General features: G+C 40.9%; 1 protein-coding gene across 1 annotated transcript; it reads left to right on the forward strand.

Moving 5' to 3' along the window:
- Positions 1–6,934: 6,934 nt before the first annotated feature.
- Positions 6,935–14,368, forward strand: LOC109905033 (SLIT and NTRK-like protein 2). The gene has a single exon (XM_020502158.2). The coding sequence runs from the start codon at positions 7,516–7,518 to the stop codon at positions 10,075–10,077; it is 2,562 nt and encodes an 853-aa protein (XP_020357747.1). The 5' UTR covers positions 6,935–7,515; the 3' UTR covers positions 10,078–14,368.
- Positions 14,369–20,223: the final 5,855 nt, after the last annotated feature.

Genomic DNA, 20,223 nt, shown 5'->3' on the forward strand with positions numbered 1-20,223 from the left:
CCTGTTACTCAAGCCCAGATGCTAGGATATGCATATGCATGGTAGTATTGGATAAAGAACACTCTAAAGTTTCTAAAACTGTTAACATATTGTCTGTGAGTATAACAGAAATGATTTGGCAGGCAAAACCCAGAGGACAATCCTTTAAGGAATTTTATTTTGGAGGTCATTGGATTTTCCAAATGCTTTCTATGGGAAACTTGAATTATTCGTACCCAGATTGCGGTTCCTATGGCTTCCACTAGAAGTCAACAGTCTTTAGAAATTGTTGGATGGTTTTTATTTGAAAAATGAAGAAGTATTTGTGTTCTTTCTAAGTGTCACTCAGGTGGACTCTAGTCTTTTGGTGCGCGTGAATGAACTAAGTGCATGTCTTGTTTCCCTGTCTGTTCCATATTAAATGTTGACTCCCCGTGCCTGCTTCATATCTCCGGCGTCAGTCCTTACATATGTATCTGTTGTTCACAGATACCTTAACAGTATTTCTGAGCATTCAAATTGCCATCGATAAATGCAATTGTTCGTTGTCTGTAGCTAATGCTTGCCCATACGATAACCCTACCGTCACCATGGGGCACTCTGTTCACAACGTTGACATCATCAAACCACTCGCCCAAAAGACGGCGCACATGTGGTCTGCGGATAAGAGGCGAGCTGAGACGGACGTAGCCATTCAGTACTTTTGAAATGGACAGTGACAAAATTCAGAACATTGGCCGCTCTTACAGTATTCTCCCTTTACAGCAAGCCAGAACAGTATGATAAATAACAAGGGAATATAAAGTAGGCTATGTTCTGATGGGAGAGAGACCAAATTATTACTTTCTGTCTTAGCTACAGTATACATATCTCCCTGGCATAATACATCACTGTTGCATCAGCATACAAGTCACATTTTTGGACTCACCGTTGTTGTGCCATACTCACTTGAATAGGAAGGTGGCACAGGGGTCCTTCTTGTCGGCAACCTTCTCAATTACTTTGCCATCAAAGTCTGGCATTCAGTGGATGAACTTGAAGTCATGCTAGATTGACAGCAAGGTCAATGCACTCAAACTTTATGGCTGGTGGTAATGCAAGTGAAGGTCTTTATCCGTTGTCGTGCTTTAAATGGTGTTGGTCATCATAATGTAGCCTGTAATCTCCTTCACACATGATGACAAAAATAATCTGAAAATGCCTGGGCAGGAGTCGACCGACTCGGCATCGCCCCGCAGCACTGTCTGAAAATTGCCACACAATTTAATGCATGCTAAGGTTCTGGCAAGCACGTACCTATTCTCCTCCGTTTGTTGGTTGTGAAGGTCGATGGCTCGTCTATATTTGTTGTCTAGCTAAGCCACAATGTATGATTTCCCCAGTAACCCCAGTTTAACAGCATTGTCTATATGTGATTCACAATTCTCATGTTTTAATTCCTTAAACACAGACTTGGACCACACACCTTCTCCACCGAATAGCAGGTAGGGGAAGCAACATAGTGATTGCTTTGCGACACTTGCAGTTAGCCACTGCCTCCTTCCAAACCATTAATTGTTGAATTTGCCATTTCTGACTTTTTATGTCATGTTTATGTCCAAATCCCAATGCTTACCGAGATGTTTTATCTCTAATTTCTCTTCATATGACAAGGATGGAAAAGGATTTGCCAGTAAATTGTTGACACGATTCATGATGTTGACTGCTTATCTAGCTAGCTATCCTGCTAGCTAAGATTTTGAAAGTGTGATGTTGACATGATCAGTCCAGTCAAAGCTACAGGAGATATAATGTAATTTGACATCATTTTGTCCGTGGCCATTGACCTTGAGCCTTCTTGGACGGGCGCTTCTACTGTAGATCTATGGTAGCACCCAAGGGGCTTGAACTGCCTAGCTCTCCCATAGATTCTGTGTTGATGTAGAGTTCCCATCGGTGGTGATGTAGAATTCCCATGAGTGACTGAACCCTGAGCCAATCAGGGCACAACCAGAGAAGATTAACAACGTCTTCGCCGGCTAGCCCTCCACCACAGAAAGCACTGAGCTAGGCTGAAACAGCTGCATGGAGCTGCCTGACAAAGAAAGAGACCAAGTTTGTATGCTGCTTTGCTACATCTCTATTTTTGGTTTACATTATTTGATAAACTGATGTGTGATACTAACTAATATCAGAATGAAATGTAAAACAGTCCACTTCTTTTGTTACAGGTGGGGCTTAAATCAGGTGGGTTTCTGCCTGTGAGATCTCTTAGCTGGTGTAACAGTGCCTGACATTGAGCATTACTCAGTAACCACAATAACCATCTTATATCTTAAAATACTAGTCTGCTTTACAGTACCATGTGAATGAGCCTCATATCTAAAGATATTAACCTAAAAAAGAGAACATGAAAAGGGGGAGGTGTCTATTTCTTATGCCTAAAGCACTATGGGTCCCACACTCTCCCCTCCAAATTAAACGTAGTCCTTACATTCTGTATTTCCTCTGGATGCTCTTCGGCTCGTCGTCCGTCCATCACATAACGTGTATCTTCATTTAATGAAATGTGTTGCTAGCTGATATCATCATGCACTATGATAGCTGCCTCTGCCCTTTACGAGGGAAATGTGCCTTAACTGTTAGGTATGTACCCTTCCCTTAACCATAACCCATTACTTGACAAACGTGCCATGTTCTGTGTCTGGTACTTTACTCAGTCAATGACATAGTATCAACTTTAAAGTTAACTCAGGAACTATTTTCAGTAACTAGAACTTGTATGAACTAAAGACTGTTTCACATAGCTACAGTCTGTAAATGACTTGTCTCTGTGACTGACTATTTTACATTACATTTGACATTTTTGTAATTTAGCAGACACTCTTATCCAGAGCAACTTACAGGAGCAATTAGAGTTAAGTGACTTGCTCAAGGGCACAGAGAGATTTTTCACCTACTCTGCTCTGGGATTCGAACCAGCAAACATGCTCTTGCTCTTGGGACGGCAATTATAGCTGTCGTTATCTCCTCAGGCTGCACTTCCTGTGAGCATGTGTGCATGTACTGCTCCATGTCCAGCGGCATCCGTAACAACCCATCGGCGTCTCCATTTGATTTCCCAGGCCGATACTTGATGGATAACCGATACGATACTTGATGGATAACTTGAAATCGGCTAACTCGGCCACCCAACGGTGTGTCGGCGTATTCAGGTTGGCTGTTGTCAATACATAGGTTAGCAGATTGTTATCTGTGTAGACTATGAATGAAGGGGTGTAGTATAAGTAGTCTCGGAATCGCTCACATATCGCCCACTTAAATCTCTCACTTTGCGCCCACTTCCATCTCTCACATATCGCCAGTGGTGGATTTAAAAAAAAAATACAGTTATGTATCAAAAGTAAATGTAATTGCTAAAATATACTTAAGAATTAAAAGTAAAAGTATAAATAATTTCAAATTCCTTATATTAAGCAAACCAGACGGTACAATTCTCTTGTATTTTAATGTTCGGATAGCCAGTGGCAAACTTCAACATTTAGACATAATTTACAAACGAAGTATGTGTGTTTATTGAGTCCACCAGATCACATATGCATTAGATTGACCAGAAGTTGTTATCTTGATAAATGTGTGAATTGGACTATTTCCTGTCATGCTAAGCATTTAAAATGTAACTTTTGGGTGTCAGGGAAAATGAATGAAGTAAAAAATAAGATAATTGGTGGTTGTGCATACTTTTACTAATTTCCTTCACTTCCTCCTTCAGTTGCTTCACCACATCAAAAATCTCAGCGTCCCTTTGACTAGCTGCTGCTGGGGCTTTAAGACTCTTGGTGTTCTTTACAACTTAAGAAGAATGATATTGGACCTCAAACATTGCTTCTGTGCCACTGGGGCTTTGCTGCTGGATCTGCACCCCAGTCTGTACTTCGCAAATGTTGGTTACTTTACTACTTGTACTCTTTCTCAATTTGCTTTTTCTTTCATACTCAAAGCTAGCTGCTTCATTCATCTTGACAATTAACATTTTGTCTGTCACTCTTTGATCATCAAGGTAATGTTTCAGTTGAAACGTAATGTGATCACTCAACAGCCCTGTACTAACTGACCTCAATAAATTATTCTGCATGACCTCTGGACTGTACTGCCTGTCTGACCCTACTCTCTGGCAGCAATTAACAACCTCTCTTTTAACTCAATTGCGCTGAAAAGAAAGTTTTGTGGGGACGACTGTCTTGGGTTATGTTTAATTGCCTACGGTACAGGTCAATGGAACTGTCCTCCTTGAAACACCCCTTTAAGATTGTTTTGAGTTGGGAAGGGTGAAGTCACTTTTTATTTCAAGCATTTCACATATGTTCAGGCCTGGACTGAAAGCTTGTACTACAGCTTCAATGACTTCAGCTTCACCGTGTCCCCTGTTCAGTCCCATGTCAATCGGATGTATCTGATTTGTGTATGAGAGTTTGTTTGTTTCTGTGTATTGTCACTTCAAATATCCTGTCTGGCTGTGGATATAGCACACTTTGTTGAACTGGCCCTGGGCTGGGTCCGTTGTTTCCCACATTCTCATTCAACCTCGTGATTTTCTCGGCTAAGTCTTGGGTAGCAGCATGAAAACTCAACTGTAGATCTTAGTATTATTTTTGTACACTCTCAAATGCTTCTTGGCTCCTAACATACTCTTCAGGTTCAGTTCCATCACTTTGCTTTAGCTGGTCTGCTAACTTGAACAGGTCATTCAGATACAGCTTGGCTACATCCCCTTCTTTTTCAATAACTTCATCCATTAATTCCACGATTAGGTGGATAAATGTTTGCCTCCTTCTCTAATTCTCAGCTGGGACTTTAACATAACCACACATCTTTTAGCTATCCTGGCACTGTTCCATCTCCATAGTCTGCGTGCTCGCTGCCTCTCTTCTCGTGTGACCGCTGTCAATGAAGGTCCGGTTCTATTTTTAGCTGTGTCATCCATACCGTGGCACAACGTTTCTCCTGGCTAGCTCACCAATTTTGTTGCACACTTGAATAATGACGACAACATTCAAGCGTGTAGAAGTTTAGAACGTTTACGTTCCTTTTTCCCGAAACCACAAGACAGTGGCTCCCGAGTGGGGCAGAGACAGTGGCTCCCGAGTGGGGCAGAGACAGTGGCTCCCGAGTGGGGCAGAGACAGTGGCTCCCGAGTGGGGCAGAGACAGTGGCTCCCGAGTGGGGCAGAGACAGTGGCTCCCGAGTGGGGCAGAGACAGTGGCTCCCGAGTGGGGCAGAGACAGTGGCTCCCGAGTGGGGCAGAGACAGTGGCTCCCGAGTGGGGCAGAGACAGTGGCTCCTGAGTGGGGCAGAGACAGTGGCTCCCGAGTGGGCCAGAGACAGTGGCTCCCGAGTGGGGCAGAGACAGTAGCTGTTAAGACAGTACATCTCAGTGCTAGAGGCGTCACTACAGAACTTGTTTAGATTCCAGACTGTATCAAAACCAGCTGTTATTAGGAGTCCCATGGCCCAGCGTCGTCCATGTTAGGGTTCGGACATTATTGTAACTAAGAATGTGTTCTTAACGGACTTGCCTGGTTAAATAAATAAAAATTAAGACAGGGCCATCAGACATGCTGCCTGTATCATCTCTACGTCTCCTTCTACGGATGTTCAAATATCTAAGAGCTCTGAGATGTCTTAGTTGGCCTAACAGTGCCTGTCATTGAGTATTACTCAGTAATAACCACAATAGCTATCTCATATCCAAAAATACTAGCTTTACATACCATGTGAATGAGCATCATGTCTAAAGATATTACCTCAAAAATATAATGTGAAAAATGGGGGGGGGTATATTTATTTAGCTAATATTACTATGGGTCCCACACATACAACACATTACCATGTGCATCTCATTTACTTGATAGGCTATTTTAAGTTTACGCTCTATGGATCTGAAACCAGTTGATAACACACAGTAGAATTAAACAGGTGAACAGACACATTATATTTTGCATTGAAGTGTGTAGACTGTAAGCAGGCCTACTGTAGTTACATTTCTTTCCGGGTAGAAATGTTTATCGTCAGCTCATTCAAACACTGTTTCCAGTGTGTCCGACATGCACTTCCTGGTCCTATTGGGAGGTGGCGTGGTGCTCAATTCATACCCAGTAACATGCGCAGAACGTAAGGTTGAATTTATACATTGTGTATGCTAATGCTTTTACTTTTGTGGATCAATCTGTATCCAAGTCGACTGCCTATATATATATATTACAGTGTCGACTCGTCATATATGTGTAACCTAATTTCAGCCGAAGGTATTTTGGAACCAAATATTCCTCTTTTGAATTAAATATTCCTCTTTTGAATTGGGCGCATACTGTGTGTGCGTGTGTGTGTGTGCGTGTGTGCGCGCGCGTGCGTGCGTGCGTGTGTGCACTTGCGCTAATCAAATGATAGAGGTGCTTTTTCCACCTCCTAGTGGTGGGTTGAGTAAAAAACGTGATCACCCACTGAAAATAACTCATGTTCTTGTTTTTTTCAGTTGCATTAAATGTTTCAATACAACTTAATATTTTATTGAAGATTCTATACATGTGCTCGTGCATTTTCTATGGGAAAGTAAAATAGCATTAGATTGTAGTAGGCACATTTTCTGAAGAAACCATTTACATCGTTAATATTTTACTCTACGATAGCATGTGAAGTATTCCAGTTGAATGTATATATTACCCCCCGTGGCAATGCGTTTCTTATTATAACCTTAGCATATGTGTTTATTATAACCTATCCTACTACTGTTATGTTCATTGGTAGGCCTAGTCGAGGTACCGGTAGTGTCAGTCTAACAATAATGTTATTTTTTACATTTACTATTGAGAAGAATGCTAAACTGTTCTTAGCAAGTATAACATGTTGTCGATGCTAGTGACGTAGGACTCCCATGCCTTGAATGTGGGAGGACGTAGGGCAGAAATTCGGCATAGACCTCTCAGTTGGTGCCTATGCGCAAGCGGAGGATGCTTCTGCATGTTATTCTTCAGCATCCGGTCTATATCTCAGAGTTGGTTCTCTCGCTGTTTCCATCGAGAAAGTAAAGGAAAACGCGAAGTGATATGCTACGTATATTGTATTTTTGTCAAAAACTAAATTGCATTTAATGAAGAATGGAATTTCTTAGGATCAAGTCGAGAAGAGACTGTACTATCTCTGTCGTTCAGTGAGTATCTCGCCGTTTCTGATTGTGCTGCTACCGAAATGCTTGAAACTGCTGCCTGTTTGGTCGTGCGTAATACCGGGGATTGCAGTATATTGCGAAGCTAGTCTCCTGACAAACAAACAATGTACCCATTCAAGCCTGGCTCAGAACTTGTCCGATGACTGATTCATGATTTAATTTGCTTTTTGGATTGTAAGGAGATCAATGGAGAGTCCTGCGCGTCCGTGCGCCCTGGTGCCATTTTAACACTAATACTGTGTTAATTTGGGCTTGCATGTCTGCACTGAAATTGCCAACTCCAAGACTCATACAACGTTGATGCTGGATAATTCAGCAACATTGTTGTAAAAATGCTGAACAGCGTTTTGTTGCTCAGCGTTTTAACTGTGACCAGTTTCTCATCGAAGACTGAGAGTCGCAAAACTTCGAAAGACATTTGTAAGAACCGCTGCTCATGTGAGGAAAAGGAGAATATATTGAGCATCAACTGTGAAAACAAAGGATTTACAACGGTTAGTCTATTTCAACCCCCACCGAACAAAATCTGTCAACTCTTTCTCAATGGAAACTTTCTTTCAAGGCTGAATCCAAACGAGTTTGTCAGTTATGGTAATGTGACATCACTTCATCTGGGGAACAACGGGTTACAGGAGATAAAGACTGGAGCTTTTACTGGACTGAGATTTTTAAAACGACTTCATCTCAATAACAATAACTTGGAGATAATCAAGGAGGACACATTTGCTGGTTTAGAGAGTTTGGAGTATTTACAGGCAGATTATAATTACATCAGCGCCATTGAAGCAGGTGCATTCGGCAAATTGAATAAACTCAAAGTATTGATTCTCAATGACAACCTCCTGCTCTCTCTTCCCAACAATGTATTTCGTTTCGTTATGTTAACGCATTTGGATCTAAGGGGGAACCGGCTTAAGATGTTGCCTTTTGCTGGCGTGCTGGAGCATATAGGTGGCATTATGGAGATCCAACTGGAGGAGAACCCGTGGAACTGCACCTGTGATCTGATCCCCTTAAAAGCCTGGCTGGACACCATATCAGTCTTTGTAGGGGACATCGTGTGCGAGACCCCATTCAGACTGCATGGCAAGGACATTACGCAATTGATTAAGCAAGATCTATGCCCCCGACGAAATGCTGGTGATTCCAATCACCGCGCAATGCAGCCTCCCTCTGATTCCCAATACCACGGCCTTTCTCCCACCCTACACCCCGGTGTCACTCCAACAAAAACCCCAAGGGCCTCCCGTCCCCCTAAAACGAGAAATCGCCCCACACAAAGGGTAACGTCTAGTAAGGACAAACACGTTTTCGGGCCTATAATGGTTTATCAGACTAGGTCCCCTGTTCCCATGACCTGCCCTAGCATTTGCGTATGCACCTCTCAGAACCCAGACAGTGGATTAAATATCAACTGCCAGGAGAGGAAATTGCATAATATAACAGAGCTTACCCCTAAACCGTCCTATCCAAAGAAATTGCATTTAACAGGCAATTACTTGCAGACCATATACAGAACAGACCTAACCGAATACAGCTCACTAGAGCTCCTCCACTTAGGAAATAATAGAATAGCTGTCATTCAGAATGGGGCCTTTGAAAACCTAGCTAATCTACGGAGACTTTACCTCAATGGCAATTACATTGAAAGTCTATCCCAATCATTATTCGCAGGGCTGCAGAGCCTTCAATACTTATACCTGGAGTATAATGTTATCAAGGACATTTTGCCACAGACGTTTAACTCCTTACATAATCTGCAGCTGCTGTTCCTAAACAACAATCTACTGAGATCCCTTCCCGACAATGTTTTTGGAGGGACTATGCTGACAAGACTAAACCTGAGAAACAATCACTTCTCCCACCTGCCGGTGCGCGGTGTGCTCGACCAGCTCTCCGCATTCATTCAGATCGACCTGCAGGAAAACCCATGGGATTGCACCTGCGACATCGTTGCGCTTAAAAACTGGATGGAGCTATCCAGCACCAGCGTTGTGGTAAATGAAATCACATGTGATTCGCCCTCCAAACACGCAGGGCGGCTCCTCAGGTCTCTGCGTAACGATGCAATTTGTCCCGAGCCTAACGAGATCACAATAACCAAGGCCCCTACCGTCAGACCCAGCACTGACTCCACTCCTCCCTCTGCCATCACGCCCACAGACGAGCAGGTGCCCGAGATGCATGCGGAGGTGCCCCTGTCGGTTCTCATACTTGGACTGCTCGTGGTTTTCATTCTGTCGGTCTGCTTCGGGGCTGGTTTGTTCGTATTTGTCCTGAAACGACGCAAAGGTGCTGATAGCGTTCCCGCCAGTGCCAATAATGTAGATTTAAACTCCTTCCAGGTACAATATGGTTCTTATAACACAGAACCCACTGCAGATAAAACAGAGACGCATGTGTATAACTACATCCCTCCCCCAGTTGGTCAGATGTGTCAGAACCCCATCTACATGCAGAAAGATAGCGAGCAGGTGGCCTACTATAGGAATCTAAAGGAACTAAGCTTCAGCACCATGGACACTAAAAAGTCGGAGTTGCCCCCAAGTCCATATACCATAAGCACAGTGGAGTTCATTGAGAAACAATCTTGCGGCAATCGAGAGCCGGAACTGCTTTATCAAAACATTGCAGAGAGGGTTCAGGAGCTTCCGACTGTTGGGGCACTGAATTATAATTTTTGCACTTTACCGAAAAGACAATTCATTCCTCAATATGAAACCACTAGACGACACAACCAGGACAGGTTGAATAAAACGGTTCTCTATGGGACTCCACGAAAGTATTATGCCAATCAATCAAAAAATGAACACCCTGTGCTGCCTGGGAAGCTAAAAACAGAACCAGACTACCTCGAAGTTCTGGAAAAACAAACTGCAATGAGTCAGTTGTAAGATATGACCCTACTTACTATCATCAGTAATGATTACATCGATTTGTATCTATGTACTCCACAAATTGACGAGTCCAACTCAATCAAAGCAACATAAGCGTTTGCTCTCCATTATTGTCCAGCTGTATTGAGTAAACGTATATGCAGTTATACTATTTTACTGGAGGTTTAAATTATTTCTTCTACTTGAAATATAGTCTGTAGCAGGTACCGCAAGAACTATGTAAACTACTGCTTTGTGCATTTCATATTCTATATTTTATTTCGTCTGTGGGAAGCGATTTCATTTTAATAGAAGAACAGAAGTGAATAATTATGAAATGACTTTCCTGTACATAATAGCCTATTGATGGTGAGTGTGAAACACATGTACTGGTTCCGTCCACTTGGCAACTCATTTATTCCAGAAGTGCCTTTGCACTCCAAGTATTTTATCGTTGCTTTCTGCAAATTGACATTTTATAAGTGCTGTATTTTAAGAATCTTTATGTAAAATATAATTATTTGTCCATTACATTAAACATAACTGAAGAGTGTATGATATTTATGGTAGAGAATATGTTTTGAATATCTAAGTGTCTTTCAAGATGTACAATTTAGAGAATTGCATAATATTGTATGATATAGATGATCAATACAATGCGCCATAAGCGCAATTAAATTTTCACTGAAGCACTTTGTCAAGTCTGAATTAAGCATTAAGATTTTACGTCTCCCTCTCTCTCTCTCTCTCTCTCAGTGTGTGTGTGTGTGTGTGTGTGTGTGTGTGTGTGTGTGTGTGTGTGTGTGTGTGTGTGTGTGTGTGTGTGTGTGTGTGTGTGTGTGTGTGTGTGTGTGTGTGTGTGTGTGTGTGTGTGCGTACGTGCTTCCATGTGATGAGGAGGGGGTGGGTGGTTTAGGGGCGGTAACAGCACTCTCTTTGATCTATAGACCACTGTGTATTGATGAGGAATTTGCTGAGCACTTTAGCTGAATGACGCTGGTGCATGCAATTTATCGACCAGCGTTGCTATAGGTCCCTCACTGTAATACCACAGGACTACCATTCATTTCATACCTATAATATTTTCCTCAAAAGGTAGAGAGCAGCAGTGTCCTCTAAAAGTATAGATTATTTACCAGTACGTTACGATTTACGGATGATAAAAACTACTGCTCCACAACAACTGATCTCCTGTAGCCTACCTGAAACGCACAACATGATGATTAGTTCTCAACGCTCCTTATACCAAAAATAGATTGTTTTTAGTGGATTTAAATGGATCAGTTTATGTTTTGACCTTCAGATGACATTTGCTTTGAAGTCTGCTGTGGGCATAAATACAGTACCTTCTCCAAGCCCCGGTTATTCTGCTGTTTGTCTCTCGTTTCGTTTTTGCCCGTCGCTTCACGTAGCTATTGTGTCGCTGTCCATGGTGCTGAATGTTTTCTTCTTACTACTAATGATGCATTTTCTATGGATTCTACTACAGTAAGGGTACTTTTCACTTGCTTTGTTCGATTTCACATTGACTTTGTTATGAGTGCACCATGTTTATGTTGTTGTTCTTAATCATTAATTAATTAAACTGAGAAGTAAATCAAATTGGGAACTTAAATTAGCAATAACTGGCCTACTTGTGATTTAATTGAACCATTAATTTAATGCTTATGTGAGTCTTACAATCCTGCTATTATGCTTGTGGGTAAGTGAGCTTGTGCTTGTGGGTAGCAGAGGCCATTTGAGTTGGTGTGAGTGAGACTGAGTGAAAGTGCTGTTCATTCCTTCTGAAACAGAGTGATTTTCTTTCCTGCATGGCACAATGGGTCTCTGTGTTGCTGTTTACTGCTGCTGTGGAGAATGAGGGGTTAGACATGTCTTGCACACCAATGAGGCTCCTCCCTCCCCACCACACACAGATGTCGATGGCATGCAATAGCTTTACAATAGAAGTTATCAATCACTCCGGTCAGTTGACACCAGAAGATAGGATACAATATTATACATTGACAAACGTGGTGTGCTTAACAATTTGAGGATGTCTTTGAAGTATGTGATTGTGTGTTCTTGAATGACTGTTGGATGTTTTTGGGACACAGCCTGCTCTCTAAAGCTTCACTGGGATAGTTTTGTCACAAACGATTTCCATCCATGGAAAAATCCATAATAAAGGAAGCAATTGAGATCTATCGTTTTTGATCAGCATATTGTAATTGATTCACTTTAAATGAACCCTTTTTCATTTAATTCCAACAATATGGTTCCTGTTGTAGACTAAGGTTCTACATGGGGGATGTAAACTTTGACCTTGTTTTGCTAAGATGTGAACTAGTGTGAATCAATGGAGACTGCTTGGGGCCTCTCCTGAGGCGATCATGGACCTCTTCATAAATGCTCTTGGGCAAGTTCATGTTTATTCAAAGGTTGGACTGTTTTTTTCCCCACTTTGATTTGTGATGAGGCCCAAAGAGAGTGGGCTATGCTTGTTGTGTATGATACTGAATCTCTTTGACATGGTGGAGACCAAGAGACTAGTGGGAAGAATGGAAGGTCGATATTCCTCTTTCCCAGGGTCCCCGGAATTGGCCGGAGTCACAACCAATTCACTCTCATAGTAAGGAAGTGATGCCGGATTGTGACATTTGAAAGGTCAGGGTCCATAATGTGTTAATATCTCATATTTTGGATCACTATACATGCATTGTTCCACATTAACTGTTGGTTATGAATTTCATAGTTTCTCTAAGAAATGTTCAGATAAATGCTAGGCTCCTACTGCATATGGTAATGCTGCTGCAGGATTGTTTTTTTGCATTCATTAAATCAAAGTAATCAAGTACACAACTTAAAGTACAGTTGCAGTTTTTTTGTATTGCTTTGGGGAATTTTTCACAACTCTTAGTATAAAACTCCAAACAGATCATCCATAAGACAGTTGTTTCAAAACTCTAAGCACATTTTCAATTGACTAATTACAACAGACAAAACATAATGCATTTTTCATCTTAATGTGTTTCATCTAGAAATACATGTTCACATTGCAGTACATGTTCATATAAAGTAACTGCCTTTCACAATGCAATGCTCACTTTACTTTGATAAAATACATTTTACTATTACTTAATCCTGGATGATCACTAAAACATTTGGTAAACCTATAGATTTTACATGTATACTGCCTGGCCTACTACAGATTATGAGAACTACATAATGAAAATGTATGTCTGTGAAGTAGAAACACGAAAAGTATAATATGTACTACTATAATGATGACAATTATGATTTTACTGTACAGTAATAAAAAATATATATCTGCGAGATGTACCGTATGTAACAAATCAAATCAGTGTTTATGGGTAGCAGATGTTACAGCAGGTTCAGCGAAATGCTTGTGATTCTGGCTCCTGTAGTGCAGACATACAATAGCAACATGCAAATAATTCACACTGCTTTACTTACATTTTATTGACCAATACAGTATTGTAATATATTACATTTATTTAGCAGATACTTTTATCCAGAGTGAACCCAGTGGGAATCTAACCCACAACTCTGTTGTTGCTAGTGCCACACTCTAATGAACTGAGCTACAGTTCCACTACAATGCAGGAGAACAGTGCTGTAAAATAGAATATATGACTACAATGCAGGTGGAAGGTGTATGATGGCCATCACCATGAGCATATCACCCTCCTTCAGTACATGGATGAGGCATGCAATGATTTCAATCCAGACTTATGTAAGGCTTGGATTCGCCATGCCAAAAGGTTTTTCCCTAGGTGCATGGGGCAGAGGGTTGCCTAGTGGTTAGAGCTTTGGACTAGTAACCAAAAGGTTGCAAGATCGAATCCCTGAGCTGACAAGATCTGGCGTTCTGCCCCTGAACAAGGCAGTTAACCCACTGTTCCTAGGCCATCATTGAAAATAAGAATTTGTTCTTAAGTCACTTGCCTAGTTAAATAAAGGTAAAATATGAACAATGAGGATAGTTATTGCCTGATGTGAAAACAGTTATGTAGCATGCTACATTCAAAGGGCAATTTTGTATGTTAACTTGTTTGCTATTGGATTAACTTGAAGGAACAAAATTGTTGTTAAAGGAACAAAATTGAGAAGGTATTGTGTTTTGTTGATTAAACATTATACTGTATTATATTTCACAGTAAACTTATTTTTGGGATTAATGGTTGAGTGGTGAAAGTCTACAAACAAAATGAATGCACACCTAAAGGTTTAGAATGACTGGCTTCGTTACAAGTGTTACCAGATTGGAGTTTTGTACTAAGAGTTTAGAAAATTCACCACATAATTGTGAGAATAGCTCAAATAAAAACACTGTAATTGAAATCTCATTTCAAGCATCCAGTCACTAGAGTCAATGTTTCCTGCCGACTGGGCTGTGGATATATTATGTGTTCTAGTCTTTGTTTAGAGAACTAACTCTCTCTCTCTCTCTATCTCTCTCTCTCTCTCTCTCTCTCTCTCCTCCTCTCTCTCTCTCGCTCTCTCTCTCTCTCTCTCTCTCTCTCTCTCTCTCTCACTCTCTCTCTGTGTGTGTGAAGTCTTCTGTCCCACAGTCCTTTGATGAATAATGCACCAGTTTCATGGCTGCGTAATAATTTAGGCATTAATGATTGGCCATGTTAGATGTTGACAGAACTCCTTGAACAGCTGTCACAGAATAAACAACCTTGTAGTCTCTGCACAATGCGCAGTCTTCTGCCTTGTAAAACAAGTGTGTGATCTATGAACCCTGAAGTGGCGATGGTTTAAAACACACAGCCACAACCTCTCTGTTAAACACACTAAGTAAATGGTGAAGGTTGTTGGACTCACAGCCATGACTAAGATCAATGGGACGCTTGCCTCATATTTGCGTATGGCCGTGTGGTAAAGGAATAGTGACAGACTGCAGACTTCTCCAAAGGTTAACTCAAGCCACATCTGACCTTGTGTCTACTTCCATCGGAGCACAGCACATTGATCTTATTAGAAAAAGAGAGTAAGAGAAATGGAATTCAAACTCCATCCAATGGCAGTGAGAAAAGGCAGTGTAAGTGATCCTTGAGCAGGGCCAAATATACACTCACAATATATGGCACATAGGCTTGCTAGCATTCACTTCTGTGCGACTCCGTCATATGAAAGGTCGCTGGTTTGAACCCCCAGCCAACTAGGTGAAAAAATCTGCCAATGTGCCCTTGAGCAAGGCACTTTACCCTAATTAAGTCGCTCTGGATAAGTACGTCTGCTAAATGACTAACATGTAAATGTAAATATGGGGTTAGATGTAGTACAGAATTCAGAAGTAATGTAAAGGGGTAATGTCGTGAATTTATGAGTATGTTATTTAATTAAGTGTTTACTTTGTTTGACACTTTGGTCCTTTGTAGCTCAGTTGGTAGAGAATGGCGCTTGTAACGCCAGGGTAGTAGGTTTGATTTTCTGGACCACCAATATGTAAAATGCATGACTAAGTCACTTTGGATGAACACGTCTGCTAAATGGCATATACTGTATTATTATTATTATTATTATAATAAGTGGAGATTGATCCACGTATGTGTGAGTGAGAAACATCTAAATAAAAGCCACCATCTTCAACCATCCTCCCACCGCTCTGCCCCGTACGACGCTGCGTTTTAAAACACTTTTCCACATGAGACAGTATCAATAAGCCTTTCCTGTTCAATGCCTTCCATAAAATCTAATCACTGCAGTCATTATTCGGCACTTCAAGTGTGAAGCGTCTACACAGTAAGCCAATGTCCCAGGGAAGACTTTATTGGTTTGTGTAACAAGGCATGGCAAGTGGCTCCTCTAGGATCAAATCTCCCACTGGTTAGCAGTCCTACCCTTTGACCCTCACACAATGGAGCACTCATGTCCCAGGAAGTGCATGGAGGCCTTTCTCCCAGCAGCATGGAAAAGTCTTTATTTTTACCCCCAGGAAGGCAATAGAAATCAACAGCTTGGTTGTCAGACCAATATAACTCTCTCAGCTCTGTATATGGACTATGTTATATAGGATATCATGCAACGATGAATAAGAAATGCTTCTGATTGGTTAACTCCAACATACCTCCACCATTCCTATATTTCCAACTATAATTTGTATTAATATATTTGTATAGATTTCTATTCACATCCATGGCTCAATCTGCCTTGTCTTATACAATACTGTATATTGATAGCAATCCATATTGCTGGAACATGACTAATAATGTGTTGAATTGATAATATAGCCCCTGACGCCAGGTGTTTGTAACATACAGTATGTGATAGCAGTGCCTTTGGGAACTCACAGGGAGGTCTGGCGGCTCCTCATCAGTGGCTTAAAATAAAACATTATCCACATCGACTAACATGAATGAAAACGTGATGATGAAGTACACAAAATAAATAAACCTTTGAAGCCATAGAAAGTGCAATTGCCTGCAGGAAAGTCACAATCCCAATTGTTGGCAGTGCATAAATAATTTCAACTACAGCTGGTTCTTCAAATGTGGCCACTGCATTTTCGCATTTCAATTTGACACAGCCAGTGCTCTTTCAAGGATTCCGGCATTCAAATAATTCCTCCTATGCAGAAGTATAAGCAGGATCAGTAAATGGGCCATATTTGAGGATTTTATTAAGGCAAAAAAAATATATATAGACATAGAAAGAAGGAAAAGCTTGCAGGAAAAACTATCAAAAATAATATAGGTGGACGGTTTCTTAGGAAAGATTTTCTCCGTCTGTCAGTCATTTGACAAGATGGACTCCACACTTACAAAAAAACTATTATTGGTTTTCTCTTTTCATTTAAATATTGTAATAGAAATAAAGATTCAAATCTGCAATCCTACTCAACGAATATATTACGGTACTATTTAATTCTATCCATGGTATGACTAATAACGCAGGGCTTACACATTGGCATGCAAATATTAATGTGTGCTCTAGATTTCTGTGTTGCTGACTTTGTCTATAGAAGGGAAGAGCACCGGAGGCCCTATGGTAGTCTGTGAATGATAACCAGACGTTCTCTGCAGGCAACAGCATAGTCACGGATGATGGTCCAGATATCCTGACAATCAATGGTAAGCTCAGACTGTGTTAGTGGGGGGGATGCATCCATGTCAAACTGTTTGTCAGTTGAATGCAACTGACCACTGACGCCCTTGAGGATGCATTTACACCACCCGCCGCCAAATTACACTTCGCATCCCATCAAACCCTTATTCAACAACAACTCAGATGGAGGACCCAAAGGAGGCCTCTCTACGGCCACAGCTAAAGCTACGACCATCCGTCTGTTGAGTAGTGTGACTCAAAGGAAGACGAGACTGTCTGTTTGACTTAACGTTAATCTGTCTGCTGCTAATGTCCTTTCATTGTTAGATGGCTGGAGGGCAAGATGCACTCTGTTGCTCAAGTGAAGGACAACATAACAGTAAATCTATGTATTGAGTTACAGGGTTGTAGTGTATAGTGGCATTGTAGATTACAGTTCTTAAAGACACTATGCAGAGACTTTTAGTCTAAATTGCATTAGCTTCCCTTTTAGCATAGCATGCATACCATCTAAACCATATTTAAAGGTTACATCCATGAGGGTTGTTGAAGAAGTATTGAATAACAAATGTTGGTAATTTTAGTTTAGCTCTACATCAATATTTGAGTCATTTAGCAGACACTAATATCCAGGGCGACTTGCCGTAGTGAGTGCATACATTTTCAGACTTTTTCATTATTTTTTGGAACTATTTTTTCCCCCCTCCTACTGAATGCCAGTGAGATACTGCCCTAGGAGCTCACCAATCAACCTTCCTTGTCCACCCAGTCTGAGAATGATAAGTGAGTCCACAGGCCCATCCATCTGTGAGTACAGCAGAATCTAAAGCCCTAAAACATCCCTGTATGGGTTCAGGCAATTTCTCAGGTAAAAAAACTCATGTCCAAATGCTTCCTTTGAAGCTTGAGTGGAGCACTGTATCAGATGTATTGGTATCGGCTTCAAAAAGCCTCTTATTTCATGCTTCCATCTCTGAATGTTTCCTTTAGATAAAATCAGTCTTGCATAAATGGAGCTACTTGCACAGATATTTGAATTAGTTCCAAAAGTCACACCTCTGGTATATTGAATGAGGGGAGAAGATGGCTATGTTAAAGATGATTTCTAATCATTGTATTGTGGAACACAGTCCATAGCTTGCTCAGAATGGATTTTTCTCTCCTATTCTCAACTGTTTTTAGCATGGCAAACTGAACTAAATTACCGATACACAATTTCTGTTAAAATTGCAAACCCCTCTTGTATGCTGTTAAAATCATATTCAGCAACTGAACCGGCGAGTGATTCACTGACGAGAATATAGAGTTATTAAGTGCCCAAAGATTCACAAGCTATCTAGCCTTCTCTGTTGACAAATCTTTAAACAACAAACAAAAGACTGCCATTTAGCTCAACGTGCCATTGATGACGTAAATTGAGCATCTTATTCATACATCAATAACCAAAACAACCAAAAATCAACACAGGCATCAATTGTACAATTAATATCTGTCCAATTGGTAAAGTCCATTTCTTTTAGCAATGATCATTTTCACGTATTTGACTGCAGGGGCAAGAAGCCCTAGCCCTTCAATTTAAAAAGTAATACCAAACCAGTGTTTACTGAAGTAGGCTAGAGATCCTGTGAAAATGTGTGATGAGATACCTCAGTAGGCCTGTCCTCCCACCACTCAGTATGAGATGAAATATCACCAAATGTCCATCATTATTTTCCAGGTGGCTGCAGCCCACTGGGCGTCGTTGAGACATCTAAAGCCTCTTTCTTTGTTCCCTCTGTGTTCCTTAGCAGGGCTAATCACCATGCAATGGATTGTGCCACCAATTACAATGACACAAGTGACTTTCACGACCTGGTGCGCACAGCGTGTACAACTCTACATATAAATTATTCACAGTAGTGGAGGTCTGATCAGCACTTTCTGGGCACATGCAGAGAAAGATGGTTCTGTGTCCCTGCCACTTCTGCTGAAACCTAGTCCCTTTTCACCCCTACTAGTTAAATTCTCTTTACACTGATTAATTGCATGCTTTTTCTACCATTGTATCCAAACCAATTTATCATGTCATACGCTCACCACCCCGTCATACAGATGTAGGACCTTCATTTGAGCCAGTTTGCAAAAAGTAATGTGAATTATTCATGTGGATTATAATTGTGGAATTTAATTCATGGACATTTTCTGTAGGGATAAATAGATTTTTCATTAGGGCAAATCAAGTCTGTCATTTTAAGTGGAAATTACAAACTTTAGAAGCCTTTTTAAACCTCAAATACACTATAAGGTTGCATTTCCTACTTCAAATGATTATTCTCAGCAACAAAATAGTGATCAAATTAAGATCCTACATCTGTAACACTAACATTCTGTCCCAACTCTATTTCACCTGTAGGCTACCATTTGCACTTGTGTGTCCATTCAACCCTGCTTTCCAAATCTCTCACTATTCTTTTCTACTGTCATACAATACCAAGTGGCAGGCTATGATGGAATACTTGGAACTCAACTATCCAATTGGCTACCCTGCCAGCTGTCGGTCACATTGCTAGAATAACAAATTGTGCCTTGAAGAATGACAGCACACATCATTAATTCTATAAGTGGGGCCTAGGAAATTGCTATTGGATGCAAACACACAGAGCCCGACTGGAGTTTGGCTACATGGTGCCCTATTCTCCAGGGTTCATTAATTTGACATTATCTGCTAATTAGGAACCTTGATTAAAGCTAGAGAGTGGAGAGGAAACAGCAAAACAGAACATTGATTCCTACTTTGGAACATTGGTGGACAGTTAGGAGTCCATCAGCAGCAAACAGAGAAAACAAACAAGAGACTGAAAAGTCTGCAAATAATCCCCTTCAGTGTTGATGGTTTGTGTGCTGTCAACTCATGCAGAAATAATCAGAAAGTTGCACCAACCTTATTCAACCCTGTTCAACCCTACTATGTCCTGTCTTTTGCCTCAAGCCTGTAATCTAGGAAAGACCATCATGATGTAGCCCTTTGTACTTCTGCTCTAGAAACTTGCTATACAGCCAGTGAACCTATGTCAAAATAATATTGCTTCCTAAGCCAACAAAGAGTCTTTGAACTGAAAGGTATACAGG

The sequence above is a fragment of the Oncorhynchus kisutch genome, linkage group LG15, assembly GCF_002021735.2.
Source record: "Oncorhynchus kisutch isolate 150728-3 linkage group LG15, Okis_V2, whole genome shotgun sequence".
Classification (NCBI taxonomy): Eukaryota; Metazoa; Chordata; class Actinopteri; order Salmoniformes; family Salmonidae; genus Oncorhynchus; species Oncorhynchus kisutch.